The sequence below is a fragment of the Gymnoscopelus braueri genome, assembly GCF_963280865.1.
Source record: "Gymnoscopelus braueri genome assembly, chromosome: 13".
NCBI lineage: Eukaryota > Metazoa > Chordata > Actinopteri > Myctophiformes > Myctophidae > Gymnoscopelus > Gymnoscopelus braueri.
Window position 1 is genome coordinate 15,797,674 of NC_137615.1, and position 24,235 is coordinate 15,821,908.

At 45.0% G+C, this 24,235-nt stretch overlaps 1 protein-coding gene across 1 annotated transcript in view; it reads left to right on the forward strand.

The window, feature by feature from the left end:
• LOC308099078 (protein sidekick-2-like) overlaps positions 1-24,235 on the forward strand; it is a 123,415-nt gene that overhangs the window by 78,307 nt on the left and 20,873 nt on the right. The window contains exons 8-32 of the mRNA XM_080447651.1: positions 2,003-2,086; positions 3,065-3,259; positions 5,141-5,257; positions 5,880-6,047; positions 6,515-6,617; positions 8,810-8,986; positions 10,918-11,054; positions 12,367-12,514; positions 14,041-14,181; positions 15,191-15,372; positions 16,493-16,608; positions 16,826-17,021; positions 17,690-17,788; positions 17,929-18,120; positions 19,114-19,235; positions 19,408-19,517; positions 19,706-19,856; positions 20,903-21,140; positions 21,499-21,614; positions 21,755-21,944; positions 22,111-22,209; positions 22,442-22,636; positions 22,776-22,977; positions 23,084-23,187; positions 23,647-23,717. Coding sequence (XP_080303777.1) covers positions 2,003-2,086; positions 3,065-3,259; positions 5,141-5,257; positions 5,880-6,047; positions 6,515-6,617; positions 8,810-8,986; positions 10,918-11,054; positions 12,367-12,514; positions 14,041-14,181; positions 15,191-15,372; positions 16,493-16,608; positions 16,826-17,021; positions 17,690-17,788; positions 17,929-18,120; positions 19,114-19,235; positions 19,408-19,517; positions 19,706-19,856; positions 20,903-21,140; positions 21,499-21,614; positions 21,755-21,944; positions 22,111-22,209; positions 22,442-22,636; positions 22,776-22,977; positions 23,084-23,187; positions 23,647-23,717 — 3,653 coding nt within the window. The remainder of the gene's footprint in view (positions 1-2,002; positions 2,087-3,064; positions 3,260-5,140; positions 5,258-5,879; positions 6,048-6,514; positions 6,618-8,809; positions 8,987-10,917; positions 11,055-12,366; positions 12,515-14,040; positions 14,182-15,190; positions 15,373-16,492; positions 16,609-16,825; positions 17,022-17,689; positions 17,789-17,928; positions 18,121-19,113; positions 19,236-19,407; positions 19,518-19,705; positions 19,857-20,902; positions 21,141-21,498; positions 21,615-21,754; positions 21,945-22,110; positions 22,210-22,441; positions 22,637-22,775; positions 22,978-23,083; positions 23,188-23,646; positions 23,718-24,235) is intronic.

Sequence of the window (24,235 nt, forward strand, 5' to 3'; positions counted from 1 at the left end):
AGCCTCACACTGCCTAACTCAGTGTCAGTACAGTCTTACAGTTTGTAGTGCTACAACCTGGAAAGTGAGTTTGCAGTGGGTTCCCTCAACAGATTTCCAATGGTTGTTTTTTTGCCAGACCCAAGGGGTCGGGCTTACATGAGGCTTTGTACCTGTTTCGTCCATACATGGGCATGGTCACTTTGTCCTCCGGCCCCAGCCAAAAAAAAGTCTGTCACTTTGTCCTCCGGCCCCAGCCAAAAAAAAATCGGTCCCCCTTTCGTCCCCTTTCGTCACGAACTATTCATGACATCATTATTATGTCACAAGTATGTAATTAAGTAAAGCTCATCATACTAGAACTTCATTCTGGGTCTGGCAGAACCAGGTCTCCTGGTCTTGTTTAGACCCTAAAGCAGTGGTTCTCAAACCTTTTTTGTGCCAAAAAGGACCCCCAAATTGATATATATTTGGCCGCCGACCCCCCATCTGAAAATGTTTTGTGTCAGGTACACCCAGAAAATTCAAAATTCAAAACCTTCCAAACATCAAAAATAGCAGATGTACAAGCTCGCAGCGCGGCACAAAGTGATGTGCTGTGAGCTTGTAGATCTGCTATTTTTTTTATATAGCCAACATATAAATGGACGAAGTGGTTAAAATGATATGATGCTATATTAAATACTTTTGCTGGGGACCCCTTGGAACCCCCCCCCCCCCACTTTGAGAACCAAACTGACTAAAATATGTCAGTATGATATAACTAGAACTTCTGCAGTGGTTGGAGGTGGTCTCGCTACTCTTCCACTGAGAAATGTCGATCCTGTCAGGTAGGACACTTACTGTACTGGATGACAATGTCAATAAAGTCCTTTGAAGCAGGTGGATTGGACAACCACCATTTTTACTGTAGTTTGGAAATTGTTGAAATTATACCTCTCTCCTTCAGGACAGGGAGGCAAGAGACAAAACGTACTGATTGTAGAGTTAATATCATATAATGAGCCTTTTGCTTCCTTCCTAGAAAGCTAAGAGAGAGCTATTTTCTCACCTACAGAGCTAAGAAATACTGCCTTAATAAACCCAAAAGTCCCATTGGAAATCTGTGGTGGGAACTCATGGTGGGGGGTTCACTTCTGGGTTGGCCAACACCTCCATAGCAGTAGATCACAGAGCCATGCTGACAAAGGGTATTTATAGTGCGTTTTACTGCGTGGCTCTGCAGGTGTCTAGATCAGTCTGTGTGTCTGTCTATGTGAGTCCAATTTCTTGGGCACACTGCCAGTAGGCCACAGAAGTACCTTTCCCACATATTATGTTTAATTTTAATTTCATAATGAAAGTCAAGGGGACACTGATCGGGCCGAAACCATGCCCAGATTTCAGAGTCATACATCATAGATATGTCATAGACCAGGGGTCTTCAACGTTTTCAACCCAAGGACCCCCTAGCTGAGAGAGAGATGAAGCAGGGACCCCCTCTATATTGTATAAAAGATTCAGATGAAACTTATTTTTCTCTTTTCTCCCTACACCTCTTCACAACGCCTTGCGCTGCGAGGCGTTGTGAGCTTGTAGATCTGCTATTTTCGGCTAATGTTCCCCTCAGAATAGGGATTCTAGGGTTCAAGTGGTTCTCTCACACAAAGATTTGGCGGACCCCCATAGTAGCTCTGAGGACCCCCTAGGGGTCCCGGACCCCCTGTTGAAGACCCCTATCATAGACGATTGACGTCATAGGTGACTGATGTCATAAGCTGGGCCACTTGAAGTCTGAGGTCCTCATTGGAGCCACGCTGCCCTATGTGGATCCCAAGATCCACATCAATCGTTTCTTTTGTTTTTTGTTTTCTATAAATTGGCATTTCGCTATTAGATATCTGGCGGGTGCTTTTATCCAGAGAGTGTCTAACAACGGCTGCAACATCAGAGGGAGGAGGAGGAGGAAAAAAAGCATCGATAATGGTGAGTGTGTATAGCAGTGTTTTATACTAATCTTGTTTTGTTTTGTTTCTTCCTACAGAGCATCCTTTGTTCGTCAAAGAACCCCCGACTCACATCAGTGCGGAAATGGAGAAGGTGGTGGACATCCCCTGTCAGGCACGAGGTCAGAGGTGTTTTCTTTTTGTTTGATGTTGTGAGATGGTTTGTTCTCATGTGAGAGAGAGAGAGAGACAGAGAGAGAGATGATCAAAATAAATGTAGCTTCTCCTGCCTCCTTACCAGTGATGTAAAGTAACTAAATACATTTACTCAAGTACTGTACTTAAGTAAAACTTAGAGGTATTTTTGGGCGGTGAAACCGCCCCTATATGTGAGGTTTGGACAGGGGGTCCCATTGCACCCCCCAACCCTGCGCTGTGATTGGCCACCATTGTACCCCCCTAACCCTGCACCGTGATTGACCAATCACAGTCTATTCAGGACTGTGATTGGCTAGTGAAACATGACACATGTGCATAGCCCTGTAAATAGGACTATGCACTTAAAAAAAACACATTTATGTTTTTTTTTTAAGTTAGGGTGTACAATGGTTGGTCCACAATATTACTTTTCTTCCATCACTTCTTCCATCACTGTGATGACCACTGTGACCACACCGCCCACTTCACACTGGGTGTGATTTTTACTTTACTGGAGTATTTCCAACTTTCAATACTTTTACTTCCACCCCATTACATCTCGGAGACAAATATTGTACTTTTACTCCACTACAATTATTTGAAAACTTCTTACTAGTTACTTTGTAGATTTTGATTATTATTACAAAACATACATTAACCACTTCAGCCCTATATACATTTCGGCCATTTGAAAATAGCCCATCTACAAGCTCACAATGAGCTTGTAGATCTGCTACTTTCAAAGGATTTTTATACATTAAAACATTTGAGAACTTGTGAAATGGGACATTCTGCATAATGAGCACTTTCTACTTTTGGCACTTTAAGTACATTTTGATACCCATACTTTTGTACTTAAACTCAAGTAAATTTTGAATTCCGGACTTTTACTTGTAAACAGGGTATTTCTACATTGCAGTATTGATACTTTTTCCCCACCACTGCTCCTTACTGTACTTTAGGCACACCCCAGCCGGACATAGTGTGGTATAAAGACGCGGTGCCCATCAGTCCGGTGAAGATCCCCAGGTACAGAGTGCTGGTAGGAGGGAGTCTACAGATCAACGGCCTCCTGCCAGACGACACCGGCATGTTCCAGTGCTTTTCCCGCAACCTGGCAGGAGAGATTCAGACCAACACCTACCTGGCTGTCACCAGTACGTTCAAACACACACCTTTTAAACACCATTGAGACCTGAAGCCGATTCTACATGTCTCCTAAATCTCAACGGTATTCTGAAAAACGTATGTTTCTATATCAGTGGTGCTCAATCTTTGTCATGTCAAGGACCCCCAAAATTATATGTATTTGGCCGCAGACCCGCATCAAAATATTTAGTTCCAGGGACCCCCCAGAAGCAACGATTTGAGTAAAAAATGTTCGCTTTAAAAATATATATATTCAAAGATTTGCACACATTTTCACGATTTTTCTAAAATAGCAGATCTACAAGCTCGTAGCGCGGCACTCGGTGCCGCGCTACGAGCTTGTATATCTGCTATTTTTGAATAGCCCAAAGTGTAAAATGCTTTTTAGCTCGAATCTAAAAATGACACAGTTCCAGGTCTTAATGGGTTAAACCCATTAACACCGGGAAGGCATCTGTGTCACTTTTTGATTTGAGCTAAAAAAAGCATTCTTTTACACTTTGGCTATTAAAAAATAGCAGATATACAAGCTCATAGCACGGCACCAAGTGCCGTGCTATGAGCTTGTAGATCTGCTATTTTTGAAAAATCGAGATAATTTTTTTTAAAGCGAACATTTTTAACTCAAATCTTTGCTTCTGGGGGGTCCCTGGAACAAAACATTTTTAGATGGGGTCGACTGCCAAATACATATAATTTTGGGGGTCCTTGACATGAAAAAGTAACATAAGTTTACATAACAATAGCAACATACGTTTTTTTCAAAAATACATTTTGTAGAATCGAAACCTCAGGCCTTAATGGGTTAAACACCGGGAAAGCATCTGTGTCATCTGTGTATTTTTAGTGTTGGCTATTCGTGCCGCGCCGTGAGCTTGTACATCTGCTATTTTTGAACATTTTTGGAAAACCTTGAAAGTGTGAGAACTACTGATTTAGCAGGAAGAAGAACTGATTTGCAGAATCGGCCTCAGGTCTTAAGGGAGTAGTTCACCACAAAAAGTACTTATTTTCTATCAATTACACCCCCCATAAAGCCTTGAATTCATGGAGATGTTTTTGTCGCATTCCTAAGCCAATAATTTGAAGACCGGCGGAATCTCCGGCTGAGACTCAATGGAGACTCCGCCGGTCATCAAATTATTGGCTTAGGAATGCGACAAAAACACCTCCATGAATTCAATTTCACTTCAATTTCCTAACAAACAGTCCTGTCTGATACTGCAGCTTCTGTTCTGTTCTGTTCTGTTCTGTTCTGTTCTGTTCTGTTCTGTTCTGTTCTGTTCTGTTCTGTTCTGTTCTGTTCTGTTCTGTTCTGTTCTGTTCACCCCTCTCCTCTCCTCTCCTCTCCTCTCCTCTCCTCTCCTCTCCTCTCCTCTCCCCTCCCCTCCCCTCCCCTCCCCTCCTCTCCTCTCCTCTCCTCTCCTCTCCTCTCCTCTCCTCTCCTCTCTTTTTTTCTTATTAATTCTTCTCCATACAACCTCTTTTCTTCTCTTCTCGTCTCTTCTCCTGTTCTCTATCTCGTCCCCCTTGCCTCCATCACCCATCGTCTATCTCTTCTTTCCCTTAACAGTGACAGGTTTGTCACCTCAAATGCTGGGGCAATTATTGGCTATTTTGCACAAGAGAATGAGCGAGAGCCAGAGCAGGAATGTCATCTTCTCCGTGCCATGTTGGCGAATGAGACCTGGCAGAAGCCCCTTCGTTAACGTCTTATGGCTCTATTAAGCTCCGAGCCATTGTCCGCTTTGTTGGAGAGGAAAATCTATTCATGTCTCATTATCAGCTCTGATTGCGTGTGTTGCTCATGCTTATGTGTGTGTGTGTGTGTGTGTGTGTGTGTGTGTGTGTGTGCGTGCGCGTGTGCGAATGACCTCCTCCTGCACCAGGTATCGCTCCCAACATCACTGCCGGGCCGGCAGACAGCGCGGTGATTGACGGCATGTCAGTCATTCTCCACTGCGAGACCTCCGGAGCCCCGCGGCCAGCCATCACCTGGCAGAAAGGTGGGTTTGGCTTTTGGCTTGCAGCAACGGGGGCAGCCGGGGTGTTACATTATTATAGCACATTGCCATTCTGTCAGACAAGAAATGTAGAGACAAAATGGCAGCCGTATACCGTATGCACCATTCCTGGAAAATGAGGGATTTCTTTTTCTGTCTTTTTCTTCCCCCCCCTCTCTCTTCCTCCAAAGCAGGTTTGACTTGCATGGAGTTCTCTCTCCCAGGGCGTTTCTCTTAGTGCTGTGATTTCTCTCTGCAACGTTCAAGAGCTTAATTTATGCCCTGTTGTACGTCGGTGTCGCGCACTGAAAATGCCAGATCTACGAGATCAGAACACGTTGCATCGCGAACGCGTTGTAGATCTGTTAATTTGGACAAAAAATATTAAAGTGGATCTGTGTCAGTGGGTTTTATAAATATTGAACCAATGAAAAGTATCAACAAGAGCTTATGACTAAGTAATTCTAGATTGGATTCATTGGAACACAGGTTTAAAAAAAATCAATTTCCTGAGAAGTAACGCTTTGGACATACAAGGTTTCCTTTCCACTCGACAGCGACTATATGCTCTTCTCATTGCCCCCCCCCCACTCTCCCCCCTCCTCTCCTCCATCCATCCCTGCAGGGGAGCGTGTGTTGGCCAGTGGCTCGGTCCAGCTGCCCAGGTTCACGCTGCTGGAGTCGGGCAGCCTGCTGATCAGTCCGTCCCACCTGTCGGACGCTGGCACCTACACCTGCATGGCCAGTAACTCCAGGGGCATTGATGAGGCTGCCTCCGACTTGCTGGTCTGGGGTCAGTGGAACACAAACCAGGTTTATTACCTACCGCAAGGCAGTACGTATTTATTGCAGCCCTGAAGAGACAAAGCAAAACAAAACAATCGCGACTATGAAAACAAGCCGAAAACCATTGAAAATGTCAAATTCATGTCAATGGAAAATTGTCTTTTGTGTGTCTCTCGGCTCCTGGAGAAGTTGCCCTTTTCGGTTCAGGTCTTATCATCATCAATAGTTTATGAATGCATGTACAGAGGTGTGAATTGCACCACAGGCTCTCTGCACCATACAGCCGAGCAATGCGAGAGAAAAAAAGAAAGAATAGAGAGAAAAAAAACTCCACTTGTGTAGGATGGATCAGGCAACAAAGCTAGACAAAGCTGGGAGTGAATCCAGTGTAAACTCAGCGGCCTCAGTTCAATCAGCCGTTCAAACAAGAGACTCTGATGTGTGACCTTGCTGTGTGTTTTGTTTTCCGAACAGCGAGGACCCGTATCACCAAGCCCCCACAGGACCAGAGCGTCATCAAAGGAACCAAGGCCGTTATGACCTGCGGCGTGACCCATGATCCCAGCGTCACCGTCAAGTAAGGACCACTTGCTAACGCTGCGGGTTTCTTTTTAGTTTTTTTTTACGCCACTGTACAAGATTAAAGGATTAAGTTGAAAGCTGACATAATTTTCTAACAATGCAGCCGCATTTTAAGCTGTCACACACATTTCTTTTGAGGTAGGATTAATATCCCTCACTCTACCATCTTTTTGGAGTGTTTTCTCAACACGAAAACAAGATCCATGAATGGCAATGCTGTTCTTAAGCACATAAACCCTCTAATTCTTAGAAAATTAGTTTTTTTTCTCTTTACACCAAATTTCTTTGCCAAAAATAGCCAATCTAAAAGCATGCAGATCGGCTATTTTTTGGCTAATGTTCCCCCCAAAATATGGATGCTAGCTAGTAGCTAGGGTTAACCCATTAAAAACGGGAACGCATCTGTGTAACCACTTTAACCATTATTTTATTCTTTGGCTATTCAAAAATAGCAGATATACAAGCTCATAGCGCAGCACCAAGTGCCCCGCTATGAGCTTGTAGATCTGCAATTTATTTTTAAATCTTGAGCAAAGCTTTGAATATATATATATTTTTAAAGCATTTTCTTTTACTCAAATCTTTGCTTCTGGGGGTCCCTGGAACGAAATATTTTCACTGATATTACAGCAACATAAGTGTTTCAGAAAATCGTTAGGATTTAGAAGATGTGTAGAATTGTATCTCAGGTCCTAAAGGGTTTAATAAACTGGTGAAATCTGTGCGGAAGATCTTGCAGCGTTTGTCCGCTCCTAAGGTGACCTCTTATGGTCAATTTGAGGAATTAGCCGTCCTCTCTTTCTTCGGCGCCCCCCAGACAGACTTGACTGTGATAGAGTGCAGGGTATTTGCATCTGTCTCAGAGGGTGTGGAGTGATGTCTGTGGAGCCCAGTGATTAGAGTGCCTGTCACCTGTGGGGCCCTGGCATTGATCGGATCGCGAGGTAAACAGATGAATATGTAAACAGAGTAATAACTTCAGACAGCGCCTTTAATTAAACACAACACAGAAGAGATTAGCTGGAGAGCCCAAACAGTCGCAATTAATCATTGGGAAGTTCTAGTGCGTGTGTGTGCGTGCGTGTGTGTTTGTGTGTGTGTGTGTGTGTGTGTGTGTGTGTGTGTGTGTGTGTGTGTGTGTGTGTGTGTGTGTGTGTGTGTGTGTGTGTGTGTGCGCGTCAGTGCGCGCACGCGCGTGTGTGTGTGTGCGCTCGCGCGCGCGTGTGTGTGCGTGCATGCATGCATGCGTGCGTGTGTGTGCGCGTGTGTCCGTGCGTGCGCACGTGTGTGTGTGTGTGCGTGCGTGTGTGTGTGTGTGTGTGTGTGTGTGTGTGAGATGAGTGTGCATTTGAGAGCGAGACTGAGAGCCGGCGAGAGATGGAGAGATGTGAGACGCATGGTGGTCAGGTGTCAGGATGACATGTATGTGAGAGACAGAGACAGATTTTCCATATTCATATCACATCGCCAGCAGCCTCACAACACTTTCCATACGGTGTCAACACCTTCTGTGTTTTGCTGTCTGAACCGAGCGCCGCACACCGTCACTGTGTGCCTGTGACAGCGTGGGCCTGGTTGCGTGTCAGATGTGTTTACGCGCGCACATGATTGCTGTAGGGGCGCAAGTGGGTACGTGCATGCCAAATCAATGCTCATGTATTGGTGTGTGTGTGTGTGTGTGTGTGTGTGTGTGTGTGTGTGTGTGTGTGTGTGTGTGTGTGTGTGTGTGTGTGTGTGTGTGTGTGTGTGTGTGTGTGTGTGTGTGGGAGGCTGGGCCACAACGACACATTCACAAACTTGTGCTCTGTGGCCTGCAATTAGGAAAGTTTTGCAAAAGACGAATGCAAAAAAGTTGGCTAAATACTGTTCTGTCTCAGCTATCTTGTCCAGTATGTCTATCTGGAGAAGAGGATGTTTCATTTATCCTTGAGTAGCTAAGGGGGAGCAAAGAAAAAAAGACAAAAGAATCATCTGTCAAATTTCTGTATATAGTATGTCATCAACGTGTTATCTTGTGTATCTCATGTGCTGCAGTTGTATCTAGCTTGACCGTAATGTAACCTTCTTTCAGTGTTTGGATCTATCATGTATGGCGCTTTTTGTGCAGATCCAAATATAAGAATTCAAATGTGTGTGTGTGTGTGTGTGTGTGTGTGTGTGTGCTCACATGTTCTATACATTCCCCAGGCACATTTGGGACAAGAGCGGCTCGTTGATTGACGTGAGCGTGTCTCCGCGCCTGCGGCTGGATCCCGACGGGACGCTTCACATCTCCCAGACGTGGTCGGGCGACATCGGAACATACACCTGCAGGGTGACCTCTGTGGGGGGGAACGACTCCCGCAGCGCCCACCTCCGAGTCAGGTCGGCACAGCAGCTTGCTGTCTCCTCCCCTCTCCCCTCCCACCTGCCTCATCTTGCTCTCTCATTACTTGTCTTGTGTCTTGCTAGGTGGGGAGGGGGGTTCTTGGGTTCATCAGTTCCTCTTGTAATCACTGAATCCGTTTCTAATGCTAACGGCAGGCTGTGTCTGCTTTACACAGCCTTATTGACGCAATGAGCCCGATTCACGAAGCAGTTTACACCCATATTTTGAACGTGCCGGCATTTACGAAAATTCTTACGTTACGTGTCTGATTCAATCTATCTCTGTCGGTCTATTTTGCGGGAGGTCTGCTATTTCTCAAGTCTGCTCGGAGGCATGACTTATGGGACCAAAGCTTGCGGATATGTCATTAGAATGCCTTATTATTCATACAAAATCAATTGCAATCGTGCCAAACCTCAAATAAAATATTTATGTGCCCAACATGTCAACACATAAAAAAGAAAGAAAACATGTCAAACGATCTTTGTATGCATATAGACAAGATGCAAAATTGCAAATTCAACAAACACACTATTAATTTATGATAGTGACCACATCACATGAACACAGTCTAACCTTAAGAGGATACAGTATAGAGACATCTAGCTGCCTGTGTCCATTTCTCCATATCCAATTCCGATGTACTGTAAGAGTCGGACAGTGGAGGGTTCACCCAAAGGACAGATCCCCCTCAGTAGGCCAATCAATAAAGCTCTGATAAAAATATCAGATATAGGCTCATTCCAGAATCATCTTTTTACCATGGCAAAGGTGAGTGAGCAATTGTTCAGTAGAAAGGGCTTATATAATATGCATTCAAAGTTTTATTCGCCTTTAGTAGTGAGGTTGAACTTTACAAATTAACATCTTATTCTCATTACACGCTTATTACTTATAACGCGCAGTGGATCCATCGCGTGAGGGACCTGCTTGCCAAAATAAGCTGATCTACAAGTTGTCAAGACTCGTTGTTAGCTTGTAGATCTGTCCATTTTGAAGCGTGATGACGTTTATGGTCGTTAGAGTTCCCGGCTGCGGGTGTGGAGGATCTACACGGGAGCGCGCTCGTGACTGTCATAAAAGGATAATTCCTTTAACAGGTCCGTTCATGAAAGTCCTTGCGGTCTTGTTTCCAATGAGGGCCTGTGAGCAATTAGGGGTTAAGTGTCTTGCTCAGGGACAAATTTCATTTCACTGACAGATTTGCTGGCCTGGCCTGGAATCGTACCTGGGGCAACCAGGGCCTCTGGCTCCCTAGGCGGGCTCACTAACCACTCAGCTATGGCCGCCCCGTCAGGCAAAAATTAGCTACATACACACAAATAAATGCAGTACACGCCGCTTGGTAAATCGCACGTGAGATTGTGCTTATCGAAAATACACCCTCCTTTTGTCACTTTATTTACACGTCATTTACGACCAGCTTAGTGAATCGGGCCCATTGTCTTCATTTTGTTTTCTTTTGTTTATATCGTCCCTGTCGGGGCAGGGACGATATATTATCTCCATATTTTAACATTTTGTGGGTTTTTTTTCGTAAATGAATGCCCTACTTGATCATAAAATTTATAATTTACAATTTAGGCATTTAGCAGAAGCTCTTAATGCAGAGAGACTTACTTGTGTTTACAGCAAGGTAAACACAACAAATACAACAAATGCTTAGAGATAAGCAAGTAATAAATAGTAATCTAGGATCATTGGTAAACCAAGAAGCTTTCATCAGTCTAAACAGTATAATATAAAAATTAAAATCTGCAGATATACTACAGCGTCACACAAAAGTATCACAAAGCTTGCAGATCTGTTACTTTTGCTACTTTTGAATTAGAATCCTGAAAAAGTAACAGTTTTGGACAGTTTTTGATTTTCCACTCGGACAGAGGTCTATATACACTCACTCACGTGCATCAACATAATCCCACAGGCAGTTGCCCCACGCTCCAGAGAACCCGCTGGCCGCTCTGAGCGCCACGGAGAGGAGGGCCATCAACCTGACGTGGGCCCAGGCTTTTGACGGCAACAGCCCCCTGATCCGCTACATCCTGGAGGTCTCTGAGAACAGTAAGTGCTCTCTGTGGCCATGTGGCCACAATGACATCTCCTCCAGTTCCAGAGACACAATTCTCTGGTTAGCGTTAATTGCAGTGGTGGGAAAAAAGTACTCAAATGTTTTACTTACCGTAAATCCAGTAAGACCGGGAACGCATCTGTGTCATTTTAAGATTTCTTTGGGCTATTCAAAAATAGCAGATATAGAAAAAAATCAAACTGTTAGGATTTAGAAGACATTTGTTACACTTTCTTTTTCACGATTTTTCTAAAATAGCAGATCTACAAGCTCAGCAGATCCCTCGGTGCCGCGCTATGAGCTTCTATATCTGCTATTTTTGAATAGCCAAATAGCCAAAGAAAACAGTAGAAGTAAAAGTAAAAAAAATATTAATTATGCAGAATGTCCCATTTTCACAAGTTTTCAAAATGCATAAAAATATTTTGAAAATAGCCGATCTACAAGCTCACAATGCGACGCATCGCGACACGTTGTGAGCCTGTAAATCAATAAAGTGTATATAGGGCTGAAGTGGCTAATGTATGGTTTGTAATAATAATCTAAATCAAAAGTAACTAGTAACTAAACGTTTTCAAATCATTGTAGTGGAGTAAAAGTATAACATTTGCCTCTGAGATGTAGTGGAGTAGAAGTGAAAGAATTGAAAATGGGAAATGCTCCAGTAAAGTAAAAGTACCTCAAAATTGTACTTAAAGGGACACTTCACCCAAACAAAACTTTGTTTCAATGGATTAGTCACCCCATGGAGACTTGAATTCATGGATATTTTTTTAGTTTTTTGTCTCATTCCTAAGACAATAATTTGATGACCGGCAGCGGTTCCGGTAGGAGACACAACGACTCGTTGTGTCTCCTACCGGAACCGCTGCCTACCGGTCCGCTGGTCATCAAATTATTGTCTTAGGAATGAGACAAAAACGAAAAAATATCCATGAATTCAAGTCTCCATGGGGGTGACTAATCCATTGAAACAAAGTTTTTTTTTGGGGTGAAGTGTCCCTTTAAGTACAGCAGTGTTTAATTGAGATTAGTCTCTCCAGCTACAGGCATCACACTGTGATGCACTCTGTGTGGAATCTGTGGATTTGGGTTTATAACTGCTGAACGCTGTGAGATTCTCTCGAGAATGAAAATGATCTCACACAATCCTGTCTGTGTTCTGTTCTGTTCTGTTTGTGTCTTCCATCCATCCATCAATCCATCCATCCATCCGTCCATCAATCCGTCCATCCGTCCATCCATCCACCCATCAATCCATCCCTCATCCATATATGAACCAATTCCTCCATCCATCCATTGTAGATGCTCCATGGACGGTGTTGCTAGCTAACATAGAGCCAGAGTCCAGTGGGGTGACAGTGAGCGGGCTCATCCCAGCACGCTCCTACCAGTTCCGCCTGTGTGCCGTCAACGACGTGGGGAGGGGCCAGTTCAGCAAGGAGACTGAGCGGTGGGTAGACTTCAAGAATGCTGTTTCAGGCCCCGGACGGTTGGCGTAACCGTCTAGGCACCTAGGCCGCATGTCACTCCCCATCTCTCTCCCCATTTTCTGTCAACTAATGTCCTATCGATAAAGGGATAAAAGCTCCAAAATGCTGTTTCAATCCGATAACGTTCTTAGTAAAAAAAATAAGCTGTGTCCTTAGTGAGCGCAACTTCACAGTAACACCCCGGGAGGACTTAACAATCTGACGCTTTGAGAACTTTTACGGTTCTGGTACAGCCTGTTCTTTTTCCCATCTCGTCTATGTCATTCAGTCTCGTGGTTATTTCCTCTTAGTCTAAGCCCTCTCTTTTTTTCGGGTTCCGTTCCCATGGGGAATGACTGGGAGATGAGCCTGCATGGGGACAGCTCTTTTCAACAGATAACTGTGAATGAGCCGAAATTGTGCTTTGTGAAGACTTGATGGGTGCACTGACCCAGCTTCGTCTTGACAACTGTCTCTCTCATGTCTGCCTCTCTCTTTCCCCACCTCAGCCTAACTATCTCTTCTTTAAAGAGTGTAACCCAGAATTGTTCGAATGAGTCAGAACTTCAGACAGACTCGAATTCCCAGCGTGGGGATTTGAAGCCCCCCATGCCTCTTTGATCCTAAACACCCTGTTTCATCTCTGCACAGCGCAGCGCTCAGGCTCAACCGAGAACAAATCAAGATGTCAAAAATTGATGTCTTAAATTGACAAAGTCAAGCTTAAAAGCAAAGTCTGGCCACATCTCTCTCTTTGTCTCTCTCTCTATCTCTCTCTCTCTCTCTCTCTCTCTCTCTCTCTCTCTCTCTCTCTCTCAACCCCCCCCCCCTGTCTCTCTATCTCTCCAACTCCTTCTATTCAGACCAACTCAGTATTCAGTTCATTGCAATCTGTTTTATTTTAAGGAAAGTTACATGAAGTATTTCCAAGGCATCTACAAAGTACTGTACAAAGGGAAACCATCAAGTGAAAGAATAATTAATGGGACGTAAGACTGAAAAAGTCTGTGTGTGCGTGCATGCGTGCTTGTGTGTGTGCGTGTGCGCGTGAGCGAGCGTGTGTGTGTGTGCATCTCTCTCTCTCTCTCTCTCTCTCTCTCTCTCTCTCTCTCTCTCTCTCTCTCTCTCTCTCTCTCTCTCTCTCTCTCTCTCTCTCTCTCTTTCTCTCTGATCTCCCTCTGTCTCTCTTTAATTTTGTCATTCTGGCCAGCCTTAACCAAGGCCTCTTTAATTCTTGTCAAGCTGTAGCAACTTGCCCCTCAGAGAACAGCATTACAAAGACTATCTATTGGATACAGCCGCAGTGAGACTTATCCCTTGACCAGCCTCGCTTTGTACTGCCCCAATTTCTCGCATGATGTCTATGATGAAATGACATAGAAATATGCAGAAGCTATGGATAATTAATGCATGTTTTTTTTTTTAACCCTCCTGATCTCTCCACCCTCTCTCTCTCTCTCCCTCTCTCCCCCCCTCTCTCTCTCTCTCTCTCTGTCCCCTCCATCAGACTGTCTCTCCCAGAAGAGCCACCCAGTGCCCCCCCGCAGACTGTCATCGCCAGCGGCCGCACCAACCAGTCCATTATGATCCAGTGGCAGCCACCCCCGGAGAGCCACCAGAATGGTCCACTCCAAGGCTACATTATCAGGTCTGACGATGAAACCCCCGGCTGATTCCCTCCTACTGAGACGCCTCTGTCTCTGGGCCATCGCTATTCAGACGTGATAATAACTCCAATCTGAATCACACTGTTATGCTAGCTCTCACCTCGCTGCCGTGAAAGCATAATTGGTCCCAATTACACCTTTCCCTCCCTCCCTATCACCTCTTTATGTAGTTCCTCACGGGTTCTATTGCATTGCTTCCCCCTCGTTCTTTTGTTGAGAATCTGCACTCGCTCTATATATTATGATAGTAAGCAAATTATGTATGTAACCTGTGGGTCCGTTTGGTTACATCTGTACACTCTCAGAGTAGCAAATGGATACATGTATAGTATACATTACTGTGTATGATTATTACAGTAAAGCCCCTTACACACCGGGGGCGATTTTTCCAATACGTTTTTTTTAAACCTTATAAAGTCAATGCAAGCTTCCATGGAGCGAAAAAGCGAAGCGAAAAAGCGTCTTTTAATTATTCGGAACGAGTCCGAATTTTGCGTATATTCGCATAATCGCCGGTGTGTAATGACCTTAAGTGATATTGTTTTGTTAAAATAAGTATAAAATAGCTATATATTATGATAGTAAGCATTGCTATAGAGTGTTTGTTCTGTAACAGGGGTCTCCCTGTGTCTCCAGTTCTTTAGTAAACAGAAAATGCATTTTCAGGTCAGAATACCAATTTTATACTCATACAGGATACATGATAAACAAGTGAAATTGGAAGTGATGACACAAAGAAATGAGTGGACACAATTGGAACACTATTAAATTGAAGCTGATATAAGGGTGCCTGACTGGATTAAACATTACTATCTGAATGTAGAGCTTTAACCCTTTTCACAAAAATCTTTTTTGAACCTGAACGATTTCAATTTCTTTTGTTATTGTTCATTGGCTGCTTGGTTTTCTGTGTGCAGCTCCTGGTGCCTTGGGGACACCTGAGCTTCAGACCATCTCCCAATTATCTTTTTGTCTTTCTTCCACTATTAGGTATTGCCTGTCTGGTCTTCCGGTGGACTGTCAGATTAAAAACATCACCAGCCCAGACCAGACCAGTCTGCTGCTGGAGGACCTGATCATCTGGACCAACTATGAGATCGAGGTGGCCGCCTACAACGGAGCGGGCAGGGGCATCTACAGCCACAAGGTCACCGAGTGGACGCTGCAAGGAGGTGAGGCGCCCGAGCGTCCGAAAGCGTGCTCCATCCGATCTCCTGAATCGGCGCTAGGGGTGGGACGATATGGGTACCTCACGATACGATATATATATCACGATATTAGGCCCACGATAACAATATATATCACGATATTCGACGATGTTCGATATATTGCGATATCACGATATTCGATATATATTGCAAGAAATTTCACCAACGATATATCACGATATCTGAAAATATCGATATATTGCGATATCACGATATATTGCATGAAAATTCACCAACGATATATCACGATAGTCCTTGTATTCAATTCATAAACACATAAAATAGCACCTAACAGTTCAAAATCATCATTACACAAATACAGAGTAGGAAAAACAACGTATCACAAACTTAAAAAAAAAAAAAAAAAAAAATCATATATATCGATATTTTTCGGCAGGATATCGATTATTTATCGCGGGAGAAAGTATCGCGATATATCGATATATCGATATATCGTCCCACCCCTAATCGGCGCTGTAGCTGTTGTCCTGTACACATGGGCAGGTTCAGCGTCTTGTGTTAGAGGTTCCAACTGAGAAGCGAGCCACACTTTTCAATGATCTGGCTCATTTATTTATGTATTAGTTTCTGGCAGAAAGCTATTAATAGACATCTCAAAGCAAAGGTTATTTTAACCCCTTGGACCGTAGCATCCCAATTCTGGGGGGAACATTTGAAAAATAGCAGATCTACAAGCTCACAACATGTTGCACGTTGTTAGCTTGTAGATTGGCAAATTTTGGCGATGAGATGTGGTGTATTGAGGAGAAATAAGAGCAGACAGTACAGAGCCAAACCCGGTCAAGTATAGAGGTATATTTAAGTGGATTCAAATATATTCAGAGATGACCTACAGCAGTGTAGGAAAGAGTGGCGACAAAAACTGTCCAGTCAGCTTCACTTATTGTGTCACCTTTCAAACCGAGCACTCCTGGGCATTCACACCAACATAAACAAGGCTGGTAAACAGCCTGCTCTACGGCCGTGCATTTCTTATTAACTCCTCTCACTCGCTCTCATGTTTATCATTCCCTTCCCCTCGCTCTGTCTCTGTCCCTCTGTTTTCTTTCATCCTGTGGATCAGTGCCGACCGTGCCACCAGGGAACGTACAAGCCGAGGCTGTCAACTCCACCGCCATTCGTTTTACCTGGAGTGCTCCCAGCCCTCAGTTCATCAATGGGATCAACCAGGGATACAAGGTGAGTCGGCCCGCTACTGTGTGCCACTGCCCTCTAGTGGTCACAAACAGGAGACCACGCTGTCAAAACGAGCATCGATTGACATTTTGTCATGTCACCAATTCACTTGCGCTCGTAGGCGCACGCGAGGCATCGGTTCTCCCTGTCAGAATCATAGAGCGTGAAAGGCCATGCTTGTTTTTCCTGCCCCCGGTTTGATGTTTCACCTCTCCCGCAGCTGTTAGCGTGGGAAGCCAACCATGAGGACGAGGTCGCCATGGTGATGGCGCGCCCCAACTTCCAGGACAGCGTTCACGTGGGCTACGTCCCGGGGCTGAAGAAGTTCACGGAGTACTACAGCTCGGTGCTGTGCTTCACCACCCCGGGAGACGGGCCGCGCAGCCCGCCTCAGCGAATACGCACCCACGAGGATAGTAAGTTGATTTAACTCTGACATTGTACAAAATATGTATGTAACCTGTGGGTCCGTTTGGTTACATTTGTACACTCTCAGAGTAACAAATGGATACATGTATAGTATACATCACTGTGTATGGTTATTAAAGGTGCAGTAAGTGATATTGTTTTGTTAACCCATTAAGACCTAGCACGCATCTGTGTCACTTTATATTTCTTTGGCTATTTTTGAAAAATCTTGAAAAACAAATGTTTAGATTTTTTTCAAAAAACTGTTAGGATTTAGAAGACATTTTTAAGAATCGCCTCGGGTCTTAATGGGTTAAAATAAGTATTAAATAGCTCTCCATATTATGATAGTAAACATTGCTATAGAGTGTTTGTTCTGTCTCAGGGGTCTCTCCCTGTCTCTCCAGTTTTTTAATAAACAGAAAATGCATTTTCAGGTCAGAATACCAATTTTATACTCATACAGGATACATGATAAACAAGTGAAATTGGAAGTGATGAGTCGACAAAATTGGAACACTATTAACTTGAAGCCGATATAAGGGTGCCTGACTGGATGAAACATTACTATCTGAATGTAGAGCTTTAACCTTTTTCACAAAAAAACTTTTTGAACCTGAACCATTTAGATTTATTTTGCTATTGTTCATTGTTCTGCTTGGTTTTGTGTGTGCAGCTCCTGGTGCCGTGGGACACCTGAGCTTCACAGAGATCTTGGACACCTCACTCAAAGTCAGCTGGAAAGACCCGCAGGAGAGAAATGGCATCCTCACAGGTTCAACCATTAAAGATCACTTTACATCCCTTCTGTTGTTTTTCGGCGTATACAGCCCATAAAGCGGTGTCCGATGTGAAAATGACATATACAGTAACACACACACGCACCCTTTGGGTTTCTTTTTACACCTCGGGCAGGCTATCGTATCTCCTGGGAGGAATTCAACAGGACCAACACCCGGGTCACCCACTACCTGCCCAACCTGACCCAGGACTACAGGGTGACGGGGCTCACTGCCCTCACCACCTACACCATCCAGGTGGCGGGCATGACCGCCAAGGGCCAGGGCCAGCTCTCCTCGTCCACCATCTCCTCCGGCGTGCCGCCAGGTTAGCTGTTACCTATTGCAGTGGTTCTCCACCTGTGGGTTGGGACCCCCAGGGGGGTCCCCACGTCATTTTGGGGGGGGTCCCCACCAGGAGACAGTAAAGGACAATTTAAGAACTTTTAAGACCCTTTTAATACCTTAAAAAAGAAAACGACCATTACTACATCAAAAGTAATCAACAAACTATACAATAAAAACTGGTCAAACATTGGCCAAATTGTCAAAAAATATAAGAAAGATAGCCGATTGCCGAAAATAGACGATCTACAAGTTCACAACGCTGAGCTTGTAGATCGGCTATTTTCACTATATTTATCTGTGGAGCAAAGTCAAACTAAATGTAATGTCTCAACTGCTACAATTCCAAGTGCTTGCCAATGTGGGGGGTCCCCAGTTCAAATATGATTATTTTGGGGGGGTCCCCAGTTCAAATATTATTATTTTGGGGGGGTCCCCAGTTCAAATATGATTATTTTGGGGGGTCGCGGCCTGTAAAGGTTGAGAACCACTGATCTATTGAAGGGTGACTCATCCGACTTCACAATTAGTCACTCGATATCTTAACTGCACCTCCCCCACCCACCCACCTCATATCTTATCCTCGTGTTGCAAGACTATCAGAGATCTCCACCTACTGATATGTCTGGGGACTTATTGAATGCAAGATAGTTGCGGTGGCTCAAACGCCGGTAACAAACCTATGACCACTGTGTTGAAAACCATTCATGTCACTGCCCCAATATGAAGAACTGACTTAAAGACCTAAAGTGTTTCCACCCAGTGTTAGCGAGGAAAGCTGGGAGATTGTCATCAGTCTCTAGTTGAGCAAAGTGTTTAGAGGCAGACTTGTTGTGAGTGTACTTATCCTATAAGCAGTGCTTAGTGAGGGCAACAGTTATGCAGTGCCTCTTGCAATTCTAGTTCCATTTGAAGTGGGGAGAAATCCTGTGATGTTTGTATCCTCTCTATCCCCCCCCCCCAACCCCCCCTGCAGAGATGCCTGGTCCACCCACCAATATAGCCATTTCCAACATCGGCCCACGCTCCGTCACGCTGCAGTACAAACCCGGTTATGATGGCAAGACCTCGATCTCCCGCTGGCAGGTGGAAGCCCAGGTGAAATTCAGAATTTAATATACACCCATATATATATATATATATGTGAGAAGAACCGTCTTGCGAGCTTTTCTAATGGATTATAGCGCCGTGATGCAAAATGATTCTGAAGTAGCAGCTGGCTTGTTGTCAGAGGATGTCATCCCTCCTGTTCCTCTGTGTGTGTCTTCAGGTTGGAGTAATAGGAGAGAACGAGGAATGGGTCACCGTGCATCAGTTGTCGAACGAGCCTGATGCCAGATCATTGGAGGTCCTGGAGTTGAACCCCTATACATTCTACAGGTGCACGCACGCACGCACACACACACACACACGCACACACGCGCACGCGCACACACACACACACACACACACACTCACACACAAACACGGATCATCTATATGTGTTTTTGCTTCACCAGCTTATCAATAATTAAACGTTGGCCTCAGGGCCAGTCACTGAGTATAATTTTATTTCCCATTCGCTATAGGTTCCGCATGCGTCAGGTGAACATAGTGGGCACTAGTCCTGCCAGTCAACCCTCCAGGAAGATCCAGACCCTGCAGGCCCCTCCAGACATCGCCCCCGCCAACGTCACCCTGCGCACAGCCAGCGAGACCAGCCTCTGGCTTCGATGGGTGGTACGTTCACTCACTGCCCACAATGCTTAGTAATCCTTTCATATTGAAACAGGGCCCAATCCTTTAGCTACACTACGCTGCATTCCTTTCATTACATGTTCAAACTACTCATTTTAAGCGATGGCATTTTGACTTTTTCAACACTTGATATATATGTTTAACCCATTAAGACCTGAGGCGATTCTTTAAAAAAATTCTAAATCCTAACAGTTTTTTGAAAAAAATATTTAAAATATTTTTTCGCGATTTTTCAAAAATAGCAGATCTGCAAGCTCGTAGCGCGGCACTCGGTGCCGCGCTATGAGCTTGTAGATCTGCTATTTTTGAATAGCCTAAAGAAATCTAAAGTGACACAGATAAGTTCCAGGTATTAATGGGTTAAAGGTCAGTGGACACCCTTTCTAATTAGTGTTTCTAATTAGTGCCCTTTGTTCCATTGGATGGAAATCTTAATGCCACCGCTACAATGACATTCTAGACAATTGTGTGTTCCAATTTTGTGGCCCAACATGAAGTGTCCGACCTCACTAAATACTTCTTGTGGCTGAATGGAAGCAAATTGCGGCAGAAATGTTCCAACTAGCGAAAAGTCATTCCAATCCGGCCACAAGACCGTTGAAGAGGTCAGACACAGGTGTTGGCCGATTAGGCCTGGCTCACGGATGGCGTTCCAATTCATTCTAAAGGTGTTTGATAAGGTTATAAGGTCGGGGGCTCTGTGCAGGCCAGTCAAGTTCTTCTGCACTCATCTCAACAAAACCATTTCTGTATGGGAGGGAGGGGGGGGGGTATGGGGGGGATGTTGCCTTCCGCAAACAGTTGACACAAAATTGGAAGCACATAATTGTCTAGAATGTCACTGTAGCTGTAGCATTAAGATTTCGATTCAGTGGAACAAAGGGCACTAATTAGATACACTAATTAGAAAGGATGCCCATTCATGTTATTGCCAGAGTCGGTTATACTGATAAAACACCTACACAGGAAAAACCATTAACTATTTAAGAGTTGAATTAACACTACTGGTTTTACTGTGTGTTCCAAAGCCCCTGCCAGAGTGGGAGTACAATGGGAACCCAGAGCTGCTGGGCTACCGGGTGCAGTATTCCAAGGCCGGGTCCAAGGGAGGCGTTCTGGCCCATGTCATCATGGACCGACTGGAGAGGGAGTTCACCATCGAAGACCTGGAGGAATGGATGGAGTACGAGGTCAGAGTTCAGACCATCAACGGCATCGGCTCTGGACCCTGGAGCCCCCCAGTCCATGGGAGGACAAGGGAGTCAGGTGAGGAATGGATGTGTCTACACACACACACACACACACACACACACACACACACACACACACACACACACACACACACACACACACACACACACACACACACACACACACACACACACACACACACACACACTCACACACACACACACCCCCCCCACCCACACACACACACACACACACACACACACACACGCACACACACACACACACACACACACACACACACACACACACGTTAACTGAATTGATGTGGAAATGTGTCCCATACTCTACCACACGAAGACATAGACAGACGGACAGACACCTACAGTATACATGATCACAGTATTCTAACCTCTGACCTTCATCCCTGCTGCAGTGCCGTCCTGCGGCCCCACCAACGTGTCGGCCTTCGCCACCACCTCCAGCAGCATCCTGGTCCGCTGGGGAGAAGTCCCCGAGCCAGACCGCAACGGGCTCATCCTGGGATACAAGGTCGGATTTCTACAGCTCACCGCCTTGTTTTATTTTATTCCACAAAGGGGATCTTTAGTAGAAATCGATAAACATCGTATTACCTCAGCCGTCCCAGCTGGATAACATTGCCGTATCTCTTGCGTGTGTCTCTCTCTCAGGTGGTGTATAAAGAGAAAGACTCAGAAACAGCTCCCAAGTTCTGGATGGTGGAGGGCAACACCAGCCACAGCGTCCAACTGAGTGAACTGGGAAAGTACGTCTTGTACGAGATCCAGGTCCTGGCCTTCACACGCATCGGCGATGGCAGGAACAGCTTCCCATCCATTCTGGAGAGGACCCTGGATGACGGTAAACAGGATGTTAACCGAGTCTGCCATCCCACCCATGACCCAAAATTCTAAGTCTAACCATCTTCACACAGCAGCCATTTTTGGTCAATTACTTGACATGTCTAGTTCATGTGTGACATAGTGTGACATAGTGTGACATCTCTTGTTATTATTTTGTTTGATAGTGCCAGGACCTCCAGTGGGCATCCTGTTCCCTGAAGTCAGGACCACCTCAGTCAGGCTAATCTGGCAGCCTCCTGCCCAGCCAAATGGCATTATCCTTGGTGAGGTTACCACGCTCTTACTGGCAAGATTGTTTTTTCCCGAACACTACGTTTCACCATTCCAGGACAAAGAATGCAATTTTGCTCCAATTTTAGATTTGACTGAGATTCCCAAAGCATTATGCATTCAATCTCCTTAATGTACCTGTTCTCCTAGCTTATCGGATCACAATGTGACTTTGTAGTTACAGTACATTCAAACTAAGGTGATGTCTCCCCCCCCCCTTCTTAGCTTATCAGATCACATACAGAAGGAACTCCTCCAACAGCAATGCCGCCATCGTGGACGTGTTGAGTCCCAGCGCTCGGCAGTACACGGCGACCGGACTGAAAGCGGAATTGGTCTATGTGTTCCGCCTCACCGCCCAGACGCGGAAGGGTTGGGGAGAGGCTGCCGAAGCGCTGGTGGTCACGACGGAAAAGCGAGGTAGGCAGAAAACAATGCATTTGTAATGTGTTCTTTAAATTATTGACAATTTAATATTGCATCTGGTGGATGACTGTGTGTGTGTGTGTTTGTTTTGTTTGTGTGTGTGTGTGTGTGTGCACACATGTGCGTCCCACAGCACGGCCCCAGCCCACCAGCCGTCCGGTAGTGCCTCAGGAGGAGGTGCAAGCTCGCAAAGTGCTGTTGTCATGGGAACCAGGCAGTGACGGCCTGTCCCCCGTCCGTTATTACACGGTTCAGTACAGAGAGCTGCCAGACAGCAATTGGACTGTCCACTCCGCCTCTGTCAACCACGAGGCCAGCTCCTACATGGTGGACCGGTAAACAAACAGCGAAAACAGACCATTGTATGAAAATTATACACATTTCTAATAATAAGACCTTCTGAGGAGAAATAACCCACATTGCTTCTCTTTCTTGTGGCAGGCTAAAGCCCTTCACTTCGTACCAGTTCCGGGTTAAAGCCACCAACGACATAGGGGACAGCGAGTACAGCGAGGACAGTGAGGCCATCACCACACTGCAGGATGGTAAGAATGTGACTTCTATAGTTTTATTTCATTTCAAAATGTAATTAGAGGATAAGCCCCTTGAGATGCTTCGTCTCGTTTTCAACGGGGTCCTTGATACAGCAATATTACAAACCTGTTGTTTTGCCAAGGATTCTTGAAACACCCAAGAAATCCGTGTTTACTAAGACTCACAGCAGACACTAGTAGATTACCCAGAGTTGTGTAAGCTATCACATTCATTAGGAGCTGATGGTTTGAGATTAAAGTATTTGGTGCCTGTACTGTCGTGACTGCGTACTCACTCAAGCCTAGACGTCGTGTTCCCACGGTGCATGACTGAAATCAATAGCACCAGTACGTGTGTTTACCTTCGAGCTAGGCTGTGGCAGTCTGTTTGAATTATGTATCGCCGTCCTTAGCTTTTGTTGGATTATTAACAGCGCGATCCCTTATGTTTGTCTTTCGTTATCTTCCCAGCCCCAGACAAAGCCCCTATAATCCTGTCTGTCACACCGCACACCACCACGTCCGTACTGGTGCGTTGGCAGGTAAGGCGGCATCATTTTTTATTACCTGCAGGCTGGATTTATACATTTCTGAGGCGGCTGGAGGGGGGGATATATGGTTGGCCTGAAGGGGTGGCTAATGGATAGTTAGGAAACAGTGTGCATCGCAGTTCCATTTTAGAGTCTAGATGATGCTCTTATGTGGAGTGACTTACAACAAGTGCAACCACTGAATAAGCAATAACCATTGATATACTCCTAGAGCTGCTACATTAAAATGAGCCGGTACCCACATTAAAATTAACCAGTCGTACGTAGCACAAGGTCAGACTGGGTGAGCATGTGAAAGCCCTGGTGTTTTAGCTGTGCTGCAATGACCTCTCACACAAGTAAAATCTTCAGTGAAGCTGCAATCCAGAATTTTTTGGGGGGAAATAAAATGTTAATTTGATCCATTTGTATTAGGTAGAGTATGCTAATACAATATAACACTGTCTGCAGTGGTTTGAAGTGGTATCCCTGCTCTTCTATTGAGAAATGTAGCGCCTGTGTTCGGTTAG